Raw genomic sequence first — 25,607 nt, forward strand, 5'->3', positions numbered from 1 at the left:
GATTTCACCTTTATTTTTGTGTTCGCAGGTTGTGAGAAGTGATCGATAGAAGCCACAGATCCGGAGCGCGGCCTGCCCAGACCCGCTCTATGCCCCTGCAGCTGCCCACCATGAATTTCCGCAGTCACCGGCTCCTGCGCCGCTCTCCTCCCCCTGCACCAGCTCTGTCCACCAAACCCACGGCGACGGGGGGAGCGTCCAGCACCGGACTGTCCAGCCTTGGCAGCATCGCCCAGATCAGCCCATGCCTCTACCTCTCCAGCGGGAACGCGGCGGGCAGCCGACAGCTCGTCTACGCCCGCAACATCACCTGCATTGTCAACGCCACACTGGAGATTCCCAACTCCAACTGGCCGGATGTGGAATACATCAAGGTGCCCGTGCCGGACCTGCCCCACGCCCCGCTCGCCCTTTACTTTGATTCGGTGGCGGACCGGATCCACCAAAACGGGAAGAGGAACGGCAGGACATTGGTGCACTGTGTGGCGGGGGTCAGCCGCTCCGCCACGCTCTGCATTGCCTACCTCATGAAGTACCACCGCCTGTCACTGCTGGACGCCCACCAGTGGGTGAAGACCCGGAGGCCGGTGGTGCGGCCCAACGCCGGCTTCTGGCAGCAGCTGATCCAGTACGAGAAGAAGCTTTTCGGTAAAAACACTGTGCGGCTGGTACCGTCTCCACTCGGACTCATCCCCGACATATACGAGCGGGAAACCCGCAACCTCATCCCTGTCTGGGGCTTCAGATGAAGCCGCTCCGACTGCCACAAGAACAATCGCCGATGCTACAGAATCCAGCCCGCCAATCAACACCAAGACCCCCCCCCTCAAAATGGACAGTCCAGACTTCTATGAGTAAATCGTAATCTGCAACATCCTACTATTCTGAGAACCCTGCTTGCCGTCTCCAAACTGGAACATCTGAGGGTTTGTTACATTTGCATCCAGTCTTGGACCAATTGTCAGCAGCACAAATCCCGTCCAGATAGTCAGCTACAATGTACCATGCAGGTAAAAACGTATCAGTCTGAGACTGGACACATTGTAACAGACCCTCAGCTGTGCCGTTTCCCTTCCCTGACAGCAAGCAAGAGATCTGAAAAATTGTGCGTCCGTTGTCTGGAGCAGGAGCGACTTTATATTAACACGATGTCACAAATCTTCGCTCGCGCACAGAGTTCTCCACCTCAAAAGGACATTGCTGGCATGGGAGGTTGCAAAAGTTGCTTTCTCTGCTGAGGGTGGCAGGAGAGGTGGCTCGAGTGGCAGGGGATTACGGGAGAGGCGGCTCAGGTGGTGGGACAGCGGCTCGAGGATGGCGGCTCAGGAGGCAGGGGATAGCGGGATGGCAACTCGGGTGGCAACGGGATGGCGGCTCAGGTGGCAGGGGATAGCGGGAGAGGCGGCTCAGATGGTAGGGGGACGGCGGCTCAGGTGGCAGGGGATAGCGGCTCAGGTGGCAGGGGATAGCGGGAGAGGCGGCTGAGATGGTAGGGGGACGGCGTCTCAGGTGGCAGGGGATAGCGGGAGAGGCGGCTCAGGTGGTAGGGGGACGGCGGCTCAGGAGGCAGGGGATAGCGGGAGTCGGCTCAGGTGGTAGGGGGACGGCGGCTTGGGTGGCACGGGGATGGCGGCTCAGGTGGCAGGGGATAGTGGGAGGCGGCTCGGTAGGGGGACGACGGCTCGGGTGGCACAGGGATGGCGGCTCAGGTGGCAGGGGATAGCGGGAGAGGCGGCTCAGATGGTAGGGGGACGGCGGCTCGGGGATGGCGGCTCAAGTGGCAGGGGATAGCGGGAGTGGCGGCTCAGGTGGCAGGGGGATAGCGGGAGAGGCGGCTCAGGTAGGGGGACGGCGGATCTGATGGAAGGGGGACGGCGGCTAAGGTGGTAGGGGGACGGTGGCTCGGGTCGCGCAGAACGTTACAGGATATATAGTGGATTTTATTTTTCGGTGATTGTATGGAGGACGGTGGCGTCACTGGAGGGCGTTTTCCCCGCGGCCGCCCCTCATTTATTTTTTTCGTGCTGACGACAGCACAACTCATCGCTATAGGATCCTTATTTTTCAGCCGTGGGTGCGACATAAATGTAGATTTCTAAATAAATAAAAATTACCAAAATGTTTGTGGAAAAAGATTTATTTACAGCAAAAGCAACAACAGTTAAAAGTGAATTAAAAAAGCAGAAATGACGCAGCAGACAAGATACAGACCAAACATATACAGATGGGGAGGGGGGGGGATGCAATACTACACCCAGTGACATGAGGCGCAGAGGACCCCACACCTCTCTGGGCATCCCCAAATTTTAGACCAGATCATCGGTCTTCACATTACACCAAGTGTACATTCCTAGTGTACTTGGAATGCTGGGAATTGTAGTCCGTTCACTGGAGTGCAGCATGTACAGTAAAGGGGCAACCAGAGACTTTTCTTGGCGACGACACCTCCATTTCTTCTATAAGTCCTATGTACATGAGATCCCAGAGATTAACCCATCAATCACTGTCACCATCGTCACTGATTATCCCCTTTAAGCTGGACCAGTCCATTGGCCTCTTTTTGCAGGGTGGGCCTTCCTCTCCTTCGGAGTCAGATCCCACAGTTTTCCTGTAGGGGGAGTCATCACGGACTGGGGATGGCCGATAGGGGTTCCAGGTGTTCCGACGTTGAGGTCGTCCTGCAAAAGAAACAGGTGTCACAAACACGGCGCACAGCATGCGGGAAAGTGGAGAGATTTCTCTACACACTCAGACTGACAGGAACTCTCCATCACCCACACGGCAGCACAGCAAAAGAGAGAGTGAGGGGAGTATAAGATTGGTAAAGCAAAGTTACTGCACCATTATATAATAAAATGCTGCCTACAGCCACCACTAGGGGGAGCTCCCTGTATACAGAGATACATGATAAGATCCTGTCTGTAGCCACCACTAGAGGGAGCTCCCTGTATACAGAGATACATGATAAGATCCTGTCTGCGGCCACCACTAGGGGGAGCTCCCTGTATACAGAGATACATGATAAGATTCTGTCTGCAGCCACCACTAGGGGGAGCTCCCTCTGTACAGAGATACATAATAAGATCCTGTCTGCAGCCTCCACTAGGGGGAGCTCCCTTTATAAAGAGATACATAATAAGATCCTGTCTGCAGCCTCCACTAGGGGGAGCTCCCTGTATACAGAGATACATGATAAGATCCTGTCTGCAGCCACCACTAGGGGAAGCTCCCTGTATACAGAGATACATAATAAGATCCTGTCTGCAGTCACCACTAGGGGGAGCTCCCTGTATACAGAGATACATGATAAGCTCCTGTCTGCAGCCACCACTAGGGGGAGCTCCCTGTATACAGAGATACATGATAAGATCCTTTCTGCAGCCACCACTAGGGGAAGCTCCCTGTATACAGAGATACACAAGATCCTGTCTGCAGTCACCACTAGGGGGAGCTCCCTGTATACAGAGATACATAAGATCCTGTCTGCAGCCACCACTAGGGGAAGCTCCCTGTATAAAGAGATACATAAGATCCTGTCTGCAGCCACCACTAGGGGGAGCTCCCTGTATACAGAGATACATGATAAGATCCTGTCTGCAGCCACCACTAGGGGGAGCTCCCTGTATACAGAGATACATGATAAGATCCTGTCTGCAGCCACCACTAGGGGGAGCTCCCTGTATACAGAGATACATGATAAGATCCTGTCTGCAGCCACCACTAGGGGGAGCTCCCTGTATACAGAGATACATGATCAGATCCTGTCTGCAGCCACCACTATGGGGAGCTCCCTGTATACAGAGATACATGATAAGATCCTGTCTGCAGCCACCACTAGGGGGAGCTCCCTGTATACAGAGAAACATGATAAGATCCTGTCTGCAGCCACCACTAGGGGGAGCTCCCTGTATACAGAGATACATGATCAGATCCTGTCTGCAGCCACCACTATGGGGAGCTCCCTGTATACAGAGATACATGATAAGATCCTGTCTGCAGCCACCACTAGGGGGAGCTCCCTGTATACAGAGATACATAAGATCCTGTCTGCAGCCACCACTAGGGGGAGCTCCCTGTATACAGAGATACATGATAAGATCCTGTCTGCAGCCACCACTAGGGGGAGCTCCCTGTATACAGAGAAACATGATAAGATCCTGTCTGCAGCCACCACTATGGGGAGCTCCCTGTATACAGAGATACATGATAAGATCCTGTCTGCAGCCACCACTAGGGGGAGCTCCCTGTATACAGAGATACATGATAAGATCCTGTCTGCAGCCACCACTAGGGGGAGCTCCCTGTATACAGAGAAACATAAGATCCTGTCTGCAGCCACCACTAGGGGGAGCTCCCTGTATACAGAGATACAGGATAAGATCCTGTCTGCAGCCACCACTAGGGGGAGCTCCCTGTATACAGAGATACATGATAAGATCCTGTCTGCAGCCACCACTAGGGGGAGCTCCCTGTATACAGAGAAACATAAGATCCTGTCTGCAGCCACCACTAGGGGGAGCTCCCTGTATACAGAGATACATGATAAGATCCTGTCTGCAGCCACCACTAGGGGGAGCTCCCTGTATACAGAGATACATGATAAGATCCTGTCTGCAGCCACCACTAGGGGGAGCTCCCTGTATACAGAGAAACATAAGATCCTGTCTGCAGCCACCACTAGGGGGAGCTCCCTGTATACAGAGATACAGGATAAGATCCTGTCTGCAGCCACCACTAGGGGGAGCTCCCTGTATACAGAGATACATGATAAGATCCTGTCTGCAGCCACCACTAGGGGGAGCTCCCTGTATACAGAGAAACATAAGATCCTGTCTGCAGCCACCACTAGGGGGAGCTCCCTGTATACAGAGATACATGATAAGATCCTGTCTGCAGCCACCACTAGGGGGAGCTCCCTGTATACAGAGATACATGATAAGATCCTGTCTGCAGCCACCACTAGGGGGAGCTCCCTGTAGAGATTTATACCGGGTTTTGGGATGGGCGCCGAGGCCTCTCCACTGATGTGATTAAGAGGAAGCATTACATTATATCCGCCGGCCTTGGACAGATTGTTCGGGCATTTAGTGGCAGACAGGACGTTTAGTCGCGCTCACATGAGCAGTGTGGCGCCGTGCGTATAGACAGAACACATTTTATCCCATTTTGTGATTTCCACCAGTGAGACCTGCGCGGTATTACGGGTTTCTCTCCCTCCCGCGGACTTACCGGTGGTGGCGATGATGTTGCCAGTGTCTAGCTCCGCCAGCTCGGCCGCCTCCTCCCTCTTCAGTCGCACCATGCGGCATTTCTCCAGCGATGGCTGCCCTGCAGGAAGACATCGGACTGTTCGTCACCAGGCAGGACGCTCTCCAGTAATCGCCATTGTCGCTCACTACCTCAGTGACCACCTCCGCCACCTGCCTCACCTTTGACCCCCAGGTCCTCCAGCTCCTTCTTCAGCACCTCCACCATGGCCTTCACCGAGCGGCAGTCCTGGAACAGCTTCTTGTAGTTCCTCCGGGCCCCGCAGGTCAGGATGTACTTCTTGAGGCGCAGGATGGAGGGGTGATCCTCCTTGGAGACGCCCTGTGCAGAGTGGAGGTCTCACAATGTTGGACGGTCACATTCCCCCCTCCCCCACACTCCCGCGGACCTTACCTGCTTCTTGCCGCTTTTCCCCTTGGTGTCGGGCTCCGATCTGGCGGAGGAGTCACTGTCTTCATCTTTTCCTTCGGTTTTCTTCTTGGCTCTGTCCTTGGAGTCACTCTCCGCTCTCTTGTCCTTCGCTCCTTTGCCGTCTGTCTCTTTGCGCCCACCTGCTGCAGTCTCGGGCTTCTTTGCCTTCTCCTCGTCACTCTCCGTATTCAGGTCACTCTCGTCCTCCTCGCTGTCACTCTTTGTTATCTTTTTATAAGGAGATCTCTTAGCTTCATTCTTACGGTTACTCTTTGGTGCGCTCGTTCCAGTCCTCTCTTTTTCATCACTCTCGCTAGCGCTGTCTTTCTTTTCGGCTGCACTCTCATCGCTATCACTGCTGTCATTTGATGCCCTTATCTCTCCTGCGCTCTCTTCATCACTGTCTTTCTTAGGAATCTTTACAATTGAAGCTCTATTGCGTGCACTCTCTTCCTCTTCACTATCACTGTCTTTTTTTGACCCTGAACTCTTTTCTTCCTCCTCCTCACTGTCACTCTCTTTCTTAGCCACTTTCTTCTTGGGCGCTCTCTTTCTTGCATTCTCCTCTTCCTCCTCCTCACTATCACTGTCTTTCTTAGCCGCTTTCTTCTTGGGCACTCTCTTTCTTGCAGTCTCTTCCTCCTCCTCCTCACTATCACTGTCTTTCTTAGCCGCTTTCTTCTTGGGCACTCTCTTTCTTGCAGTCTCTTCCTCCTCCTCCTCACTGTCACTCTCTTTCTTAGCCGCTTTCTTCTTGGGCGCTCTCTTTCTTGCATTCTCTTCTTCCTCCTCCTCACTATCACTGTCTTTCTTAGCCGCTTTCTTCTTGGGCACTCTCTTTCTTGCAGTCTCTTCCTCCTCCTCCTCACTGTCACTCTCTTTCTTAGCCGCTTTCTTCTTGGGCACTCTCTTTCTTGCAGTCTCTTCCTCCTCCTCCTCACTGTCACTCTCTTTCTTAGCCGCTTTCTTCTTGGGCACTCTCTTTCTTGCAGTCTCTTCCTCCTCCTCCTCACTGTCACTCTCTTTCTTAGCCGCTTTCTTCTTGGGCACTCTCTTTCTTGCAGTCTCTTCCTCCTCCTCCTCACTGTCACTCTCTTTCTTAGCCGCTTTCTTCTTGGGCACTCTCTTTCTTGCGTTCTCTTCTTCCTCCTCCTCACTATCACTGTCTTTCTTAGCCGCTTTCTTCTTGGGTGCTCTCTTTCTTGCACTCTCTTCGTTATGGCCTTTTCCTTGCACTCTCATTACCTTGATTTGTGCTCTCTTCCCCTTTTCAGTCTTTTGCCCGGATTTCTCCCCGTGGCTGTCGCTGTCAGTCTCATTTTTCGGAGGACTCTTTGTGGCCTTGTCTCTCTCTTTTCCGTCAGCCCGTGCAGTCTCTTTGTGGGTGACCTTCGGCTTCATCGCCTCTGCCTCGCTATCAGAGTCCACGTACTCTAACCTCGTGTTGGTCTCCTTTATGCCACTGCTGGCAGTCACTTTTTTCTGGTCTGTCTCTTCCTCCAAGCTCTTTAGTGTGGTCCCTTTGCCTCTTTTAGGTGTTGTCTTTACCCTCCTCTTCGATCCGTCTGCTTTCTTCGCGGCTGCGGTCTCTTCCGCTTTTATTGGGGTTGTCACGAACACTGGGGCCTCGGGGGAGCTCCCGGACAGTCTCTTGCTGTCTCGCTGCTCGATTCCAGAATCCTCTTCAGAGTCGTCACCTGCAGGGACAGACACGATGTTAGTCCTGGTGCGGCCGGACGGCGCAGCGGCACATTCACGGTCTATGGTTCGCTCTGCGGCCGGTAAAGCCGCGGTACGTACCGCCCATCTGCCGCTGTCTCTTCCCCGGGGGCTCCATGTCCTTGTTGCTGTCCTGGCGGCCCCTCTTCTGCACCTTCATGATGAGGGGCTCATCGTCACTGACGTCTTCCTTCTGTCATTGATCACACAAGACCTGGTCACATATACAGTGCCTACAAGTAGTATTCAACCCCCTGCAGATTTAGCAGGTTTACACATTCGGAATTAACTTGGCATTGTGACATTTGGACTGTAGATCAGCCTGGAAGTGTGAAATGCACTGCAGCAAAAAAGAATGTTATTTCTTTGTTTAATTTTTTTTTAAATTGTGAAAAGTTTATTCAGAGGGTCATTTATTATTCAACCCCTCAAACCACCAGAATTCTGTTTGGTTCCCCTAAAGTATTAAGAAGTATTTCAGGCACAAAGAACAATGAGCTTCACATGTTTGGATTAATTATCTCTTTTTCCAGCCTTTTCTGACTATTTAAGACCCTCCCCAAACTTGTGAACAGCACTCATACATGGTCAACATGGGAAAGACAAAGGAGCATTCCAAGGCCATCAGAGACAAGATCGTGGAGGGTCACAAGGCTGGCAAGGGGTACAAAACCCTTTCCAAGGAGTTGGGCCTACCTGTCTCCACTGTTGGGAGCATCATCCGGAAGTGGAAGGCTTATGGAACTACTGTTAGCCTTCCACGGCCTGGACAGCCTTTGAAAGTTTCCTCCCGTGCCGAGGCCAGGCTTGTCCGAAGAGTCAAGGCTAACCCAAGGACAACAAGGAAGGAGCTCCGGGAAGATCTCATGGCAGTGGGGACATTGGTTTCAGTCAATACCATAAGTAACGTACTCCACCGCAATGGTCTCCGTTCCAGACGAGCCCGTAAGTTACCTTTACTTTCAAAGCGTCATGTCAAGGCTCGTCTACAGTTTGCTCATGATCACTTGGAGGACTCTGAGTCAGACTGGTTCAAGGTTCTCTGGTCTGATGAGACCAAGATCGAGATCTTTGGTGCCAACCACACACGTGACGTTTGGAGACTGGATGGCACTGCATACGACCCCAAGAATACCATCCCTACAGTCAAGCATGGTGGTGGCAGCATCAGGCTGTGGGGCTGTTTCTCAGCCAAGGGGCCTGGCCATCTGGTCCGCATCCATGGGAAGATGGATAGCACGGCCTACCTGGAGATTTTGGCCTAGAACCTCCGCTCCTCCATCAAGGATCTTAAGATGGGTCGTCATTTCATCTTTCAACAAGACAACGACCCAAAGCACACAGCCAAGAAAACCAAGGCCTGGTTCAAGAGGCAAAAAATCAAGGTGTTGGAGTGGCCTAGTCAGTCTCCTGACCTTAACCCAATTGAAAACTTGTGGAAGGAGCTCAAGATTAAAGTCCACATGAGACACCCAAAGAACCTAGATAACTTGGAGAAGATCTGCATGGAGGAGTGGGCCAAGATAACTCCAGAGACCTGTGCCGGCCTGATCAGGTCTTATAAAAGACGATTATTAGCTGTAATTGCAAACAAGGGTTATTCCACAAAATATTAAACCTAGGGGTTGAATAATAATTGACCCACACTTGTATGTTTAAAATTTATTAAAATTTAACTGAGCAACATAACTTTTTGGTTTGTAAGATTTATGCATCTGTTAATAAATCCTGCTCTTGTGTGAAGTTTGAAGGCTCTAACTTATTTGCATCTTATCAAACCTGCTAAATCTGCAGGGGGTTGAATACTACTTGTAGGCACTGTATCTCAATCAGAAAAAGGGAGATCCGTCGTCACGGCAGAAAGTGTTGGCACCCCTGGGGGTCACTGTCCAGCGCTCCCTTACACAGCGTCGTCCCGTGGCTACTCAGAGCCATATTACCGGCGCACATCGTTCTCAGGACGTGGATCTCATGCTGGAAGCAGAGTGACGCCACTTCTATTTCACGTGACCCGTAAATGCGTCATCATCAATGCAGCCATCAGTATTACCGATCAAATACAGTGGCTTGTGAAAGTATTCACCCCCTTGGCATTTTTGGCGCTTTGCTACCTCACAACCTGGAATTTCACTTTTCTTTGAGGGTTTGCATCAGGTCATGAACAGAACGTGCCGACAACTGTGAACTTTCAATTGTGACACAAAACAAATAGGACAAAAGAACTGAAAACACCAGTGTGCAAAACTCTTCACCCCCCTAAAGTCAGTACATTGTGGAGCCTCCTTTTACAGCAATAACAGCTGCAGTCACTTTGGATGTCTCTTAGTTTTCCACATCAGGCCACTGGGATTTTTGCTCATTCCTTAAGGTAAAACTGCTCCAGCTCCTTCAGGTTAGATGTTTCCTCTGGTGATCAGCGATCTTCACATCTGACCCCAGATTCTCCACTGGATTAAGGTCTGGGCTGTGACTCGGCCGCTCCAGAACATTTACACGTTTCCCCGTATACCACTTGAGTGTTGCTTTAGCAGCATGCTTTGGGTCATTGTCTTGTTGGAAGGTGAATCTCTGTCCCAGTCTCAAATCACTGACAGAGACAGGTTTTCCTCAAGAACATCCCTATATTTCGCACCATCCATCTTCCCCTCAACTTCTGTCCCTGCTGCCAAAAAAATCTCATGATGATGCCACCACCATGTTTCACTGTGGGGATGGTCTTCTTGGGGTGATAAGTAGTGTTGGTTTGGCACCAGAGATAGCATTTACCTTGGTGGCCATGGTGGTGTTTGGACATGCTCCTTGGTCTTCATGGTGGTGTTTGGACATGCTCCTTGGTCTTCATGGTGGTGTTTGGACATGCTCCTTGGTCTTCATGGTGGTGTTTGGACATGCTCCTTGGTCTTCATGGTGGTGTTTGGACATGCTCCTTGGTCTTCATGGTGGTGTTTGGACATGCTCCTTGGTCTTCATGGTGGTGTTTGGACATGCTCCTTGGTCTTCATGGTGGTGTTTGGAGACCTCCTTGGTCTTCACGGTGGTGTTTGGAGACCTCCTTGGTCTTCACGGTGGTGTGTGGAGACCTCCTTGGTCTTCACGGTGGTGTGTGGAGACCTCCTTGGTCTTCACGGTGGTGTGTGGAGACCTCCTTGGTCTTCACGGTGGTGTGTGGAGACCTCCTTGGTCTTCACGGTGTTTGGTTAGTGCTGCAGCCTCTGTGACATTTCAGAGAAGGTAAAGTGTATATACTGACAGACACGTGACACTTAGATTGCACACAGGGAGACGTCCTGGCACTAAGCATGGGACACATGAAAGGAATTGCTTACACCAAAAAATTTTTAGGGGCTTCATAGCAGAAGGGGTGAATACATATGCACATGCCACTTTTTAGTTCTTTGATCCCATAAATTTAATTTTTGCCTATATGTTTCTCACTTCCCTAACGTACACTATTTAATGCTGATGCATCACACGCATGTTGCAATGTAACAAAATAGGTAAAAAGCCAAAGGGGTGAATACTTTTACAAGTCATTGTATAGTCACATGCTGCACGCAAAACACCCTCACCATTACCCTATGCGGTAACTAATCTGGAATATTGGTGTTTGTTGGTGACATCTTTGGGGTACATCTACCCTAGTCCTATTTTTGCTTCACTACAAGCCCCCTTTAGGATCTCCTTGGGATCTCCTGTTTCAAGGAATCTGTCACTCAGATCTTTTGCCTGTTTTCCAAATGACTTATCATCTGACCAGTTCCTTCGTATCCTTAAATGTGGCCCTTATGGGATCCCCCTGTTCAGGGAGATTACTGCCCCCGTCTTATTAGGGCGTTCATGGCTGTGCTATTTAACCCGGTTACAAATTCCGAAAACTCCTCCTCTGATCTTTCCCAGATGACAAAAATGTTGTCAATAACGAGCCCACGACGCCGTCATCTGAAGACCCAGCAGCTCAGAGACAGATCCGATCCTGCAGGGCCCCTGCGTCACTGACCCCTGAAGAAGCTGCTGGGAGGCAGCGATACGCGAGGAGATCAGCTCCTCATTGCTGCCATTACTAACACTGCAGCGTCCGTCCCACATCGCTGCCGTCACACTGATCGATGGAATATACTGCACACCAATCAGACAGGGTAAGATCCCACCACCACTGCCGGATGAAGGGGTTAATTGGACTATTATATCCCACCCTTTCAAGTCTTTATACAGATTTTTAATTATTAACATTTTTTTCGGTTTGTGTTACTATTTATTTCGCCATTGTCCTTAATAAACATTACATACTGTGTCGTAATGGGGCGCGCGCACGTTTCTCTCTTACAACCTTCCTCTACCTACTCCTGTTACCAGTTTTGCAGGGTTTGTGTCCCCCCCCACTGTACTGCCTGTTGTGCCCCCCCGCCACCATACTGCCTGCTGTGCCCCCTCTCCCCCGCCACCATACTGCCTGCTATGCCCTCTCCCCCCACACGCTATACTGCCTGCTGTGTCCCCCCACTGTACTGTCTGCTGTGACCCCCCCCACACACACTATACCGCCTGCTATGCCCCCTCTCCCCCGCAAATGTACTGCCTGCTGTGCCCCCCGCCATCGTACTGCCTGCTGTTCCCTCTCCCCCCACACGCTATACTGCCTGCTGTGCCCCCCTCCCCCGCCAACGTACTGCCTGCTGTGCCCCCCCACTGCACTGCCTGCTATGTCCCCTCTCCCCCCAGCCTCCATACTGCCTGCTGTGCCCCCCCCACTGCACTGCCTGCTATGTCCCCTCTCCCCCCAGCCTCCATACTGCCTGCTGTGCCCCCCCCAGCCTCCATACTGCCTGCTGTGCCCCCCCGCCTCCATACTGCCTGCTGTGCCCCCCCCAGCCTCCATACTGCCTGCTGTGCCCCCCCAGCCTCCATACTGCCTGCTGTGCCCCCCCAGCCTCCATACTGCCTGCTGTGCCCCCCCAGCCTCCATACTGCCTGCTGTGCCCCCCCAGCCTCCATACTGCCTGCTGTGCCCCCCCAGCCTCCATACTGCCTGCTGTGCCCCCCCGCCTCCATACTGCCTGCTGTGTCCCCCCAGCCTCCATACTGCCTGCTGTGCCCCCCCCAGCCTCCATACTGCCTGCTGTGCCCCCCCAGCCTCCATACTGCCTGCTGTGCCCCCCCCAGCCTCCATACTGCCTGCTGTGCCCCCCCCAGCCTCCATACTGCCTGCTGTGCCCCCCCAGCCTCCATACTGCCTGCTGTGCCCCCCCAGCCTCCATACTGCCTGCTGTGCCCACTATTTTCTACCACATCCCATATCTCATTATCAATAAAAAGGATAAAAAGTGATTTTCCTTCACGTCTCGTCTGTTTCCCGTCCTGGAGACGTTCCCCGTGTGCGGCTGCTCCTCCACGTCCTCATGTACGGATCCATCCGGAGACCACCGTCCGCTCTGTTACATCACGTGTTTGTACCACGATGGTGGATTGTCTGTAGAACATTATCAATAGGAAGGAGCACGGCACAAGTGCACCCCTGACGGCACACGTGACCCCCCCTTTGCCTGATTGCGTGCACACACACATTGCACCTGTAGCCCAAAAGGTTCTGAATAACGTGCAGTAATAACCCCGACTCCAGTCACATCCAGAGCTGCACTCACAATTCTGCTGGTTAATTGCAAGCAGGGCATTGTGGGTGGAGCTAAACCGCTGCAGAGATTTGACCTCAGCTCTGGATGTGACGGCAGCGGTGGAGGTGGTCCCCGGAGCCCCCGTCACCTGCATCTTCAGCAGCTCTTCCTCCACTATTTTCTTCAGAATTTGTCGCTCCGGTGAGGACAGCGCTGATCGGCCGCAGTGAGACAAGAACCTGGAGCGCACCGACGACTGGGACAGGACGCTGCGGAGAGAGGAGCCATGTGACCACCGCACGCCATGACAGCACAGACAGGACCGCACACAGCAACATCACCCCCCCAGTACAGGCCGCGCAGTGACGTCACCCCCCCCCCCCCAGTACAGGCCGCGCAGTGACGTCACCCCCCCCCAGTACAGGCCGCGCAGTGACGTCACCCCCCGCCCCCAGTACAGGCCGCGCAGTGACGTCACCCCCCGCCCCCAGTACAGGCCGCGCAGTGACGTCACCCCCCCCGCCCCCAGTACAGGCCGCGCAGTGACGTCACCCCCCGCCCCCAGTACAGGCCGCGCAGTGACGTCACCCCCCGCCCCCAGTACAGGCCGCGCAGTGACGTCACCCCCCCCGCCCCCAGTACAGGCCGCGCAGTGACGTCACCCCCCCCGCCCCCAGTACAGGTCGCGCAGTGACGTCACCCCCCCGCCCCCAGTACAGGCCGCGCAGTGACGTCACCCCCCCCGCCCCCAGTACAGGCCGCGCAGTGACGTCACCCCCCGCCCCCAGTACAGGCCGCGCAGTGACGTCACCCCCCGCCCCCAGTACAGGCCACGCAGTGACGTCACCCCCCCCGCCCCCAGTACAGGTCGCGCAGTGACGTCACCCCCCCCGCCCCCAGTACAGGTCGCGCAGTGACGTCACCCCCCCCGCCCCCAGTACAGGTCGCGCAGTGACGTCACCCCCCCCGCCCCCAGTACAGGCCGCGCAGTGACGTCACCCCCCCGCCCCCAGTACAGGCCGCGCAGTGACGTCACCCCCCCGCCCCCAGTACAGGTCGCGCAGTGACGTCACCCCCCCCGCCCCCAGTACAGGTCGCGCAGTGACGTCACCCCCCCCGCCCCCAGTACAGGCCACGCAGTGACGTCACCCCCCCCGCCCCCAGTACAGGTCGCGCAGTGACGTCACCCCCCCCGCCCCCAGTACAGGTCGCGCAGTGACGTCACCCCCCCCGCCCCCAGTACAGGTCGCGCAGTGACGTCACCCCCCCCGCCCCCAGTACAGGCCACGCAGTGACGTCACCCCCCGCCCCCAGTACAGGCCACGCAGTGACGTCACCCCCCCCGCCCCCAGTACAGGTCGCGCAGTGACGTCACCCCCCCCGCCCCCAGTACAGGTCGCGCAGTGACGTCACCCCCCCGCCCCCAGTACAGGCCACGCAGTGACGTCACCCCCCCCGCCCCCAGTACAGGTCGCGCAGTGACGTCACCCCCCCGCCCCCAGTACAGGTCGCGCAGTGACGTCACCCCCCCCGCCCCCAGTACAGGTCGCGCAGTGACGTCACCCCCCCCGCCCCCAGTACAGGCCGCGCAGTGACGTCACCCCCCCCCAGTACAGGCCGCGCAGTGACGTCACCCCCCCCCAGTACAGGCCGCGCAGTGACGTCACCCCCCCCGCCCCCAGTACAGGCCGCGCAGTGACGTCACCCCCCCCGCCCCCAGTACAGGTCGCGCAGTGACGTCACCCCCCCGCCCCCAGTACAGGCCGCGCAGTGACGTCACCCCCCCGCCCCCAGTACAGGTCGCGCAGTGACGTCACCCCCCCGCCCCCAGTACAGGCCGCGCAGTGACGTCACCCCCCAGTACAGGCCGCGCAGTGACGTCACCCCCCCCAGTACAGGCCGCGCAGTGACGTCACCCCCCCCAGTACAGGCCGCGCAGTGACGTCACCCCCCCCAGTACAGGCCGCGCAGTGACGTCACCCCCCCCAGTACAGGCCGCGCAGTGACGTCACCCCCCCCCAGTACAGGCCGCGCAGTGACGTCACCCCCCCAGTACAGGCCGCGCAGTGACGTCACCCCCCCAGTACAGGCCGCGCAGTGACGTCACCCCCCCAGTTCAGGCCGCGCAGTGACGTCACCCCCCCAGTACAGGCCGCGCAGTGACGTCCCCGCTCCGCTCTCACCTCAGGTCCGGGCTCTGCTGGAAGAGCTCCCGGGTGAAGAGCCGCATCTCCCGCTCCACGTCTCCCGCCATGTTTGAACTCCGCTCCTCCGCCACAAGGCCCCGCCCCCTCCTCTCATTGGTCTGCGCCCGTCTGATGATTCTGATTGGTCGATACTAGGAGGTTTTAGAGTTGGGGTTTCTGATTGGAGGACCGTAACTCCGCCCCGTGCGTCACAGGCGGCCGCCATTTTGTCGGAGGTTCTTAGTGTATCCGGTCACTCATGGCGGCAGGACGTGCACGGAATGTGGGAAGTGACGTCATATTATCCCAGTGACGGGGCGGGGCCTGCGCGTCTGGACACGGACAGGTAAGAGCGTTACAATGAGTGTCAGCCCGAAGTACCACAAGTCCCAGCGCGCTTCATAGGCTCTGAGCGGAAGAGCGACTATAGTTCGCCAAGATGTTTCTTCACTCAGACGGGAACAGCAACCAATGGGATCCCGGCTTTCATTCTGAGAGCTCGCCTCTGATTGGCTACTGCCAACACATAACCGCAGTGCGTCATTGGTTAACCCTTTCCTTCCTGCAGTGGTCTTGCTGCTGACTGTTTCTTTGTATGTTTTGCAGTGAGGATGAACGGCCAGGCGGGCGGCGAGGTGGACTACAAGCGGCGCTACAAGAACCTGAAGCGCAAGCTCAAGTTCCTGATCTATGTGAGTGCTCTGGGGGCGACCGCAGCTCTGGATGTGACAGGAGGCGGCTGCTCTGATATGTTCTGTGTCTAGGAGCAAGAATGTTTCCAGGAGGAGCTGCGGAGGGCCCAGAGGAAGCTGCTGAGAGTGTCCCGAGACAAGAGGTGAGGGGGCAGAGGGTCAACACCAGCCTCACCTCCCCCCAGCCTCACCTCCCCCCCACGCCTCCCCTCCCCTCCCCCCCCACGCCTCCCCTCCCCCCCCACGCCTCCCCTCCCCTCCCCCCCCAGCCTCCCCTCCCCTCCCCCCCCAGCCTCCCCTCCCTCCCCCCCCCATCTCCCCCCCCTCCCTCCAGCCTCATCTCCCCCCCCTCCCTCCAGCCTCATCTCCCCCCCCTCCCTCCAGCCTCATCTCCCCCCCCCCTCCAGCCTCATCTCCCCCCCCCTCCAGCCTCATCTCCCCCCCCCTCCAGCCTCATCTCCCCCCCCCCTCCAGCCTCATCTCCCCCCCCCCTCCAGCCTCATCTCCCCCCCCCCCTCCAGCCTCATCTCCCCCCCCCCTCCAGCCTCATCTCCCCCCCCCCCCCCTCCAGCCTCATCTCCCCCCCCCCCCCCCTCCAGCCTCATCTCCCCCCCCCCCTCCAGCCTCATCTCCCCCCCCCCTCCAGCCTCATCTCCCCCCCCCCTCCAGCCTCATCTCCCCCCCCCCCTCCAGCCTCATCTCCCCCCCCCCCTCCAGCCTCATCTCCCCCCCCCCCTTCAGCCTCATCTCCCCCCCCCCCTCCAGCCTCATCTCCCCCCCCCCCCCAGCCTCATCTCCCCCCCCCCCCTCCAGCCTCATCTCCCCCCCCCCCTCCAGCCTCATCTCCCCCCCCCCCCTCCAGCCTCATCTCCCCCCCCCCCTCCAGCCTCATCTCCCCCCCCCCTCCAGCCTCATCTCCCCCCCCCCTCCAGCCTCATCTCCCCCCCCCCTCCAGCCTCATCTCCCCCCCCCTCCAGCCTCATCTCCCCCCCCTCCAGCCTCATCTCCCCCCCCTCCAGCCTCATCTCCCCCCCCCTCCAGCCTCATCTCCCCCCCCCTCCAGCCTCATCTCCCCCCCCCTCCAGCCTCATCTCCCCCCCCCTCCAGCCTCATCTTCCCCCCCCCTCCAGCCTCATCTTCCCCCCCCCTCCAGCCTCATCTTCCCCCCCCCTCCAGCCTCATCTTCCCCCCCCCTCCAGCCTCATCTTCCCCCCCCCTCCAGCCTCATCTTCCCCCCCCTCCAGCCTCATCTTCCCCCCCCTCCAGCCTCATCTTCCCCCCCCTCCAGCCTCATCTTCCCCCCCCCTCCAGCCTCATCTTCCCCCCCCTCCAGCCTCATCTTCCCCCCCCCTCCAGCCTCATCTTCCCCCCCCCTCCAGCCTCATCTTCCCCCCCCTCCAGCCTCATCTTCCCCCCCCCTCCAGCCTCATCTTCCCCCCCCTCCAGCCTCATCTTCCCCCCCCTCCAGCCTCATCTTCCCCCCCCTCCAGCCTCATCTTCCCCCCCCTCCAGCCTCATCTTCCCCCCCCTCCAGCCTCATCTTCCCCCCCCTCCAGCCTCATCTTCCCCCCCCCTCCAGCCTCATCTTCCCCCCCCCTCCAGCCTCATCTTCCCCCCCCTCCAGCCTCATCTTCCCCCCCCCTCCAGCCTCATCTTCCCCCCCCCTCCAGCCTCATCTTCCCCCCCCCTCCAGCCTCATCTTCCCCCCCCCCCTCCAGCCTCATCTTCCCCCCCCCCCTCCAGCCTCATCTTCCCCCCCCCCCTCCAGCCTCATCTTCCCCCCCCCCTCCAGCCTCATCTTCCCCCCCCCCTCCAGCCTCATCTTCCCCCCCCCTCCAGCCTCATCTTCCCCCCCCCCTCCAGCCTCATCTTCCCCCCCCCCCTCCAGCCTCATCTTCCCCCCCCCCCCTCCAGCCTCATCTTCCCCCCCCCCTCCAGCCTCATCTTCCCCCCCCCCTCCAGCCTCATCTTCCCCCCCCCCTCCAGCCTCATCTTCCCCCCCCCCTCCAGCCTCATCTTCCCCCCCCCCCTCCAGCCTCATCTTCCCCCCCCCCCTCCAGCCTCATCTTCCCCCCCCCCCTCCAGCCTCATCTTCCCCCACCCCTCCAGCCTCATCTTCCCCCACCCCTCCAGCCTCATCTTCCCCCCCCCCTCCAGCCTCATCTTCCCCCCCCCCTCCAGCCTCATCTTCCCCCCCCCCCTCCAGCCTCATCTTCCCCCCCCCCCTCCAGCCTCATCTTCCCCCCCCCCCTCCAGCCTCATCTTCCCCCCCCCCTCCAGCCTCATCTTCCCCCCCCCCCTCCAGCCTCATCTTCCCCCCCCCCCTCCAGCCTCATCTTCCCCCCCCCCCTCCAGCCTCATCTTCCCCCCCCCTCCAGCCTCATCTTCCCCCCCCCTCCAGCCTCATCTTCCCCCCCCCCTCCAGCCTCATCTTCCCCCCCCCCTCCAGCCTCATCTTCCCCCCCCCCTCCAGCCTCATCTTCCCCCCCCCTCCAGCCTCATCTTCCCCCCCCCTCCAGCCTCATCTTCCCCCCCCCTCCAGCCTCATCTTCCCCCCCCCCTCCAGCCTCATCTTCCCCCCCCTCCAGCCTCATCTTCCCCCCCCCCTCCAGCCTCATCTTCCCCCCCCCCTCCAGCCTCATCTTCCCCCCCCCCTCCAGCCTCATCTTCCCCCCCCCTCCAGCCTCATCTTCCCCCCCCCCCTCCAGCCTCATCTTCCCCCCCCCCCTCCAGCCTCATCTTCCCCCCCCCCTCCAGCCTCATCTTCCCCCCCCCCTCCAGCCTCATCTTCCCCCCCCCCTCCAGCCTCATCTTCCCCCCCCCCCTCCAGCCTCATCTTCCCCCCCCCCCTCCAGCCTCATCTTCCCCCCCCCCCTCCAGCCTCATCTTCCCCCCCCCCCTCCAGCCTCATCTTCCCCCCCCCCCTCCAGCCTCATCTTCCCCCCCCCCCCCTCCAGCCTCATCTTCCCCCCCCCCCTCCAGCCTCATCTTCCCCCCCCCCCTCCAGCCTCATCTTCCCCCCCCCCTCCAGCCTCATCTCCCCCCCCCCCCCTCCAGCCTCATCTTCCCCCCCCCCTCCAGCCTCATCTTCCCCCCCCCCTCCAGCCTCATCTTCCCCCCCCCCTCCAGCCTCATCTTCCCCCCCCCCCCAGCCTCATCTTCCCCCCCCCTCCAGCCTCATCTTCCCCCCCCCTCCAGCCTCATCTCCCCCCCCCTCCAGCCTCATCTCCCCCCCCTCCAGCCTCATCTTCCCCCCCCCTCCAGCCTCATCTTCCCCCCCCCCCTCCAGCCTCATCTTCCCCCCCCCCCTCCAGCCTCATCTTCCCCCCCCCCCCCTCCAGCCTCATCTTCACCCCCCCCCCCTCCAGCCTCATCTTCCCCCCCCCCTCCAGCCTCATCTTCCCCCCCCCCCCTCCAGCCTCATCTTCCCCCCCCCTCCAGCCTCATCTTCCCCCCCCCCCCCCCTCCAGCCTCATCTTCCCCCCCCCCCCCTCCAGCCTCATCTTCCCCCCCCCCCCCTCCAGCCTCATCTTCCCCCCCCCCCCCTCCAGCCTCATCTTCCCCCCCCCCCCTCCAGCCTCATCTTCCCCCCCCTCCAGCCTCATCTTCCCCCCCCCCCCCTCCAGCCTCATCTTCACCCCCCCCCTCCAGCCTCATCTTCCCCCCCCCCTCCAGCCTCATCTTCCCCCCCCCCCCTCCAGCCTCATCTTCCCCCCCCTCCAGCCTCATCTTCCCCCCCCCCCCCTCCAGCCTCATCTTCCCCCCCCCCCTCCAGCCTCATCTTCCCCCCCCCCCTCCAGCCTCATCTTCCCCCCCCCCCTCCAGCCTCATCTTCCCCCCCCCCCTCCAGCCTCATCTTCCCCCCCCCCCTCCAGCCTCATCTTCCCCCCCCCCTCCAGCCTCATCTTCCCCCCCCCTCCAGCCTCATCTTCCCCCCCCCCCCTCCAGCCTCATCTTCCCCCCCCCTCCAGCCTCATCTTCCCCCCCCCTCCAGCCTCATCTTCCTCCAGCCTCATCTTTCCCCCCCCTCCAGCCTCATCTTCCTCCAGCCTCATCTTTCCCCCCCCTCCAGCCTCATCTTCCCCCCCCTCCAGCCTCATCTTCCCCCCCCTCCAGCCTCATCTTCCCCCCCCTCCAGCCTCATCTTCCCCCCCCTCCAGCCTCATCTTCCCCCCCTCCAGCCTCATCTTCCCCCCCTCCAGCCTCATCTTCCCCCCCCCTCCAGCCTCATCTTCCCCCCCCCTCCAGCCTCATCTTCCCCCCCCCTCCAGCCTCATCTTCCCCCCCTCCAGCCTCATCTTCCCCCCCCCTCCAGCCTCATCTTCCCCCCCCCTCCAGCCTCATCTTCCCCCCCCCTCCAGCCTCATCTTCCCCCCCCCTCCAGCCTCATCTTCCCCCCCCCTCCAGCCTCATCTTCCCCCCCCCTCCAGCCTCATCTTCCCCCCCCCTCCAGCCTCATCTTCCCCCCCCCTCCAGCCTCATCTTCCCCCCCCTCCAGCCTCATCTTCCCCCCCCTCCAGCCTCATCTTCCCCCCCCTCCAGCCTCATCTTCCCCCCCCCCTCCAGCCTCATCTTCCCCCCCCCCTCCAGCCTCATCTTCCCCCCCCCCTCCAGCCTCATCTTCCCCCCCCCCTCCAGCCTCATCTTCCCCCCCCCCTCCAGCCTCATCTCCCCCCCCCCCTCCAGCCTCATCTCCCCCTCCTCCAGCCTCATCTCCCCCCCCCCCTCCTCCAGCCTCATCTCCCCCCCCCCCTCCTCCAGCCTCATCTCCCCCCCCCCTCCTCCAGCCTCATCTCCCCCCCCCCTCCTCCAGCCTCATCTCCCCCCCCCTCCTCCAGCCTCATCCCCCCCCCCCCCCTCCTCCAGCCTCATCCCCCCCCCCCCCTCCTCCAGCCTCATCCCCCCCCCCCCCTCCTCCAGCCTCATCTCCCCCCCCCCTCCTCCAGCCTCATCTCCCCCCCCCCCCTCCTCCAGCCTCATCTCCCCCCCCCCCCTCCTCCAGCCTCATCTCCCCCCCCCTCCTCCAGCCTCATCTCTTACCCCCCCCCCCAGCCTCATCTCTTACCCCCCCCCCCCCCAGCCTCTCACCCCCCACCGCTCTTTGTCTCCTCAGCTTCCTTTTGGATCGGATCATCCAGTATGAGAACGTCGATGATGACTCCTCAGGTACGGGTGACAGGAGGAGTATCTGAGGACGGGCGTAGAGCACTGGTATAAACAGGCTGCGGTGCGGGGACCGAGCGGTCTGCACACGGCGGCGCCTCCTGACGAGTAACTGAGTCTTCTCACCTGCAGATTCTGATCTGACGGCGTCTTCAGACAACAGTGACACGGAGGGTGGCCGAGACACCAGCACCCCCACCACCAAGAGGTGAGTCCAGAACGGCATCCGCATACTCGGATCTGTTCCCCAGCAGCGAGTGGAGGTCTCGGCAGTGATGATTACTCTTCATTCCCACAGGAAGAGGAGCCCCTCCGCCGGCCCGGCCTCCCCGCCCCCGTCCTCCTCCTCGGCCCTGTCCCTGCATACGTCTGGGGGCCCGTACCTCAGCGCGGTGAGTACGAGCCCCGAGGGTTGGAAGCCTTCACAATGCGCCAGGGCATGATGGGAGGTGTAGCGTCACGATGGGTGGGGAGGGGTATGGGGCCGCCATATTGCGGGGTTGTCACATGACTTCTCCCTCTCCCTCATCCCATTTCATGATTTGTGTTTTCTCCACCCCTCCCCCGTCCATCAGATGAGCTCACCCCCCTACACCCCGTTCCCCTCGGAGTATCTGGCTCCTCTCCCCAACTCCACGTCCCCCATACCTGAGCGAGTCAAGAGAGACAGAAGGAGCCGCGGGGTTAAGCCCAGGAAGCCCAAGGTACTGGTGAGAGCAGCTGTGTGTGAGCGTGGCCTCTGCCGGCCGCCATCGCCGCGCTCTGACCACCTCTCCTCTGTCCGCAGATTGCCATGAGCTCACCCTCGGGGGTCCTGCCCTTCAGCCCCCGGTCATCCGGACTGCCCCCGCTGTCGTCCTCCAGCAAGCACGCCCCTCCCCCACCCGTCCTCAGCACCGTGCCCCAGCAGATGTTCAGCGATGGCGGGGAGGGCAGCGGAGATGAGGGGCCCATGGACGGGGACGAGGAGGACGACCTGGTCATAGACATCCCGGAGTAAGGGTGCGGGAGCATGCACCTGTCACTACGAGCGCAGGCTGCATCAGTGCTACCGTGGGAGGCCCCGATCCCTGGGAGCATAGTGTGCCGCAGTGCATTGTGGGAAATGTGTAATTTCTCATGTAACACAACATCTCCCACAATGCAACATCCTGCATAATTACTAAAAGACCCTGGAGTTGTGGCCCCGGGTCCCATGTTTACAAGGAGCCTGAGGGGGAGAGCGGCGTTCTGCACCATTTATTATGATTTTTTTTTTTTATTGTGCCACCTGGTGGTGACAGGATGACACTGCAGCGAGATTAAATCCTGCAGAAGCGTCTCCTGTATCAGTGATTGTAATCATGATTGAATAAAAATACACAAGAGTCCGATGTCTGATTTTCCTCCATATTGTACATGTAGGATCTGGAGAAAAGCATCGGACACAAGTTAAACTCCTGTGTATTACCTATAGCTCACTACACCCCCAGTGTATAACCTCCAGCCCCCTGCCATGCCATCTGCCGTTATTACCATGTGACAGAGCGGCCGGTGGTGTAGAGCTCCTTGATACCAGCCAGGTCCTGTAATAGGAGTAATCAGCCCATCCGTGACATTTCTTCTTGGATCTCCACCCCCATCACTAGTGAGTGATATTACTGAGAAGTGGAAGGAATTACAGCCACGAAGTGGAGACCCTGTATTGTTACAGAGCCACGGGCCGAGTGCTGAAGGCAGAAAAGTCACTGTTGACTCCAAAGCTGTGGAGTCCAGAGCGTACAAATACTGCGCCCCCAATGGGAGCTTCATGGCAGAGCAGCTGCATGCAGCCGTACATCACCAAGCACAATGTCGAGTGTCAGATGGAGCGGTGTAAAGCCGCCACCACTGGACTGCTATATGATTTTTAGAGGATGAAAAGGGTAAAGTGGTCAAACATGATGTTGAGAAGCCGAACTTTTAAATTCCTATTTTGCATCCGTGTTCGCTAAGAAAGTAAATGTAACTAGCCAACTGATCTTCATGGTGACATCGAAGGAATAAAAGAATCCACAATATCTAGAAACAGAGAGATGGTGAGGGAGTACTTAGCTAATTTACATTAATTTACATCTGGTTCAGATGAATTACGTCCTAGGGTACTGAAAGAGTTAGCAATGGAAACTGCAGAACCATTAGCCAGAATCTGTAAAAAATCTTACAAAACAGAAGTCCCAAAAGATTGGAGAACGGAAAATGTTCCTATCTTCAAAAAAGCAAAGAAGGCGAAGCCAGGAAATTGCAGGCCAGTGAGCCTTCTGTACCAGGGAAGATCTGTGAACAAATTATTAAATGGCATGTATGCAAGTACTTGGATAAGAATACAGTAATTAACCACAGCCAGCATGGGTTTGTGGCAAACAAGTCATGCCAGACTAATCTAATTTCCTTCTAGCTATGATGGAATCACTGACTGGGTGTATCAGGGAAATGCGGTAGATATAGTATATCTTGACTTCAGCAAAGCATTTGATAAAGTATCTCATACTATCTATTAAAAAAATGACCCAGTATGGGATTGACAAGGCTACGGTTAGGTGGATTCATAACTGGCTTAGTGATCGTACTCAAAGAGTGGTTGTAAATGGCTGCACATCCTAGCGGAAGAGTGTTTCAAATGGGGTACCACAAGGCTCTGTCCTGGTCCCAGTGGCGTTCAACATTTTTATAAAAGATCTAGATAACGGAACTGAAGGTAAACTAATCATATTTGCAGACTATGTAAAGCTAGGGGGGAGAGACAGAGAAAGGATTCAGAAGGATCTAGATAAGCTTGAACAATGGGCAGCAACTAATAGAATGGTGTTTAACAGGGAGAAAGGCAAGATTCTACATCTGGGCAAGAAAATTGAAAATTATATCTATAGATTGGGAAGAATAGAACTAAGCAAAAGCACATGTGTAAAAGACAATTATACTAACAGATCACAGAGTGCACAGGAGTCACCAGTGTGATGCAGCAGCAAAAAAGGCAAACACAGTTCTAAGATATATTAAGATAAGCACTGAGTCTAGGTCACATGAAGTCATTATTGCCTTCTACGCCTCCTTGGTCAAACCTCATCTGAAATACTGTGTTCTGTTTTGGGCACCACATTGTATAAAAGACATTGAAAAATGAGCAAGCTCAGAGAAGAGCGATCAGGATGGTGAGTGGACTGCAAAGTATGTCCTACAAGGAAATGGTTAAAGGATCTGGGAATGTTTAGCTGCAAAAAAGAAGACTGAAAGGAGACTTAATAGCTGTCTACAAATATCTCAAAGGCTGTCATGTTGTAGAGCAGGGCTGGGCAAACTGCGGCCCGTAGACAGGCAGAAGCAAACAGACTAGAACGAATGCTCCAGCAGTCACAGCTCTCCGGGGCATGCGGGCCAGGTAGCAATACAGCATTTGATGAGAAGGCAGAGAGGCCATGGTGCAGCCAGCATAAGGATGCGGAGCGGAGGGTGGTGCGACCAGCATAAGGATTCGGGAGGGCAGAGCTTTTCAAGGCCCTGAACGTTGCTGTGTGCATCTGCCCTGCGTAGAGATATGTAGAGACGCAGGTCATATGGCCACAGCACACTGTCCTTGACGCTGAGTCCTGACTGGCCACAGTGGGTGCACCAGCCTCAGAGCACCCCCACTACACCAAGCTGGAGGTTTATGAAAGGCATGTCCCAGGTAAGAATGGAGCAGGATATTGGGCTTCATACACATGTAGCGTGCACGGATCACCATGTGCATGAGGCCCTATGGGAAGAAACGAGCTGAAATCCTCCTGGCACCTCAGGCTGAGACGCAGCTGCAGTCCCTGCCCCGTACATGGTGAGCGGCGGCTGGAAGCTTGGCCCGAGACGGTGACCGCTTGCTTTGCAGTGCGTCAGTACACACCTGGCTGTACTGCTTCCATCTGCCGCTCGCCATGGATGGGGCAGTGACTAAATGTCAGATTCTGCCGGGAGTAATAAAGTAAACTTCATCCCGGTTGCTGGGCTGTCTTGTAGCAGCTGTATAGCTTTCTAAGGGTGCGTGCAGACAGTCAGTGATAGCTGCGGGCTGGACGCTGTGTACTTGTGCAGTGGCCAGATGTTACAGCATAGTGGATGGGATGTGAAGAAATCACTTGTCCACCATCACACGCTGACACTGATATGTGGAGCGTCAGTCAGCGCCACAATATGTCAATCTGTCTTGCAGAGACGCGAACCTCCATAACAGAAATTACATCAATAGAATGTATTGGACGCTGTGAATCCGCACGGTTCAGCGATCACCTGCGTTCAATAGACGCAACGTCCGGATTGTGGCCACGTAGCCTAAAGCAGTGATGTGAGCTGTAGTTGGGCTGCCACCACCGCAGCCAGTCAGTAGAGATCAGTGCGGTGGTGAAATGGTAGAGCTAAGTTTAGGATGAGTGACCTCATATTTTATTATTTTAATTCAGCGCTGGAGATTAAATCCTAGAAGCTTATAACTGGAAAACATCATGAAAGGAGTTCTCTGGCCTTTTTGTACAACTCTGCAGACTCTCTGTGACTGCAGACTTGTGAATCCT

The 25,607-nt window shown here is 57.4% G+C and overlaps 3 protein-coding genes across 8 annotated transcripts in view; 2 read left to right on the plus strand and 1 right to left on the minus strand.

Annotated features, from left to right (window-relative positions):
• DUSP14 (dual specificity phosphatase 14) overlaps positions 1–2,123 on the plus strand; it is a 21,625-nt gene extending 19,502 nt beyond the window's left edge. For all 5 annotated transcript variants that reach the window (XM_073547420.1, XM_073547421.1, XM_073547417.1 and 2 more), the window contains exon 2: positions 29–2,123. In XM_073547420.1, coding sequence (XP_073403521.1) covers positions 90–749 — 660 coding nt within the window. In that variant the 5' untranslated portion in view covers positions 29–89 and the 3' untranslated portion in view covers positions 750–2,123. The remainder of the gene's footprint in view (positions 1–28) is intronic.
• Positions 2,122–15,347, minus strand: HIRIP3 (HIRA interacting protein 3). Its single transcript, XM_073547411.1, has 7 exons — positions 15,191–15,347; positions 13,156–13,276; positions 7,480–7,591; positions 5,662–7,376; positions 5,430–5,589; positions 5,230–5,328; positions 2,122–2,678 (listed from the first exon to the last, which is right to left on the minus strand). Exons 1-7 carry the CDS (start codon positions 15,259–15,261, stop codon positions 2,497–2,499), a joined length of 2,460 nt encoding a protein of 819 aa, XP_073403512.1. The 5' UTR covers positions 15,262–15,347; the 3' UTR covers positions 2,122–2,496.
• A 56-nt stretch (positions 15,348–15,403) lies between these two features.
• Positions 15,404–22,418, plus strand: INO80E (INO80 complex subunit E). 2 transcript variants are annotated; one of them, XM_073547415.1, is made up of 8 exons: positions 15,404–15,539; positions 15,800–15,885; positions 15,958–16,028; positions 20,999–21,051; positions 21,181–21,256; positions 21,347–21,440; positions 21,624–21,752; positions 21,836–22,418. In XM_073547415.1, exons 2-8 carry the CDS (start codon positions 15,805–15,807, stop codon positions 22,046–22,048), a joined length of 717 nt encoding a protein of 238 aa, XP_073403516.1. In that variant the 5' UTR covers positions 15,404–15,539; positions 15,800–15,804; the 3' UTR covers positions 22,049–22,418. The 2 variants fall into 2 exon arrangements, with proteins under 2 accessions (XP_073403516.1, XP_073403517.1); XM_073547416.1 differs by lacking the exon at positions 21,624–21,752.
• Positions 22,419–25,607: the final 3,189 nt, after the last annotated feature.

The sequence above is a fragment of the Dendrobates tinctorius genome, unplaced genomic scaffold (genome assembly GCF_039654945.1).
Source record: "Dendrobates tinctorius isolate UK_male_01 unplaced genomic scaffold, ASM3965494v1 ptg000152l, whole genome shotgun sequence".
NCBI classification, from domain to species: Eukaryota; Metazoa; Chordata; class Amphibia; order Anura; family Dendrobatidae; genus Dendrobates; species Dendrobates tinctorius.

Bases quoted from the DNA above. Each gene is read 5' to 3' on its own strand.
- HIRIP3 (XM_073547411.1), bottom strand. From the start codon at position 15,261: ATGGCGGGAGACGTGGAGCGGGAGATGCGGCTCTTCACCCGGGAGCTC. The intron at 5,590-5,661 runs GTAAGGTCCGCG...CACTCTGCACAG, and splicing joins GGAAAAGCGGCAAGAAGCAG to GGCGTCTCCAAGGAGGATCA. The intron at 2,679-5,229 runs GTAAGTCCGCGG...TTTCTTTTGCAG, and splicing joins CAACATCATCGCCACCACCG to GACGACCTCAACGTCGGAAC.
- INO80E (XM_073547415.1), top strand. From the start codon at position 15,805: ATGAACGGCCAGGCGGGCGGCGAGGTGGACTACAAGCGGCGCTACAAG. The intron at 16,029-20,998 runs GTGAGGGGGCAG...TTGTCTCCTCAG, and splicing joins AGAGTGTCCCGAGACAAGAG to CTTCCTTTTGGATCGGATCA. The intron at 21,753-21,835 runs GTACTGGTGAGA...CTCTGTCCGCAG, and splicing joins TTAAGCCCAGGAAGCCCAAG to ATTGCCATGAGCTCACCCTC.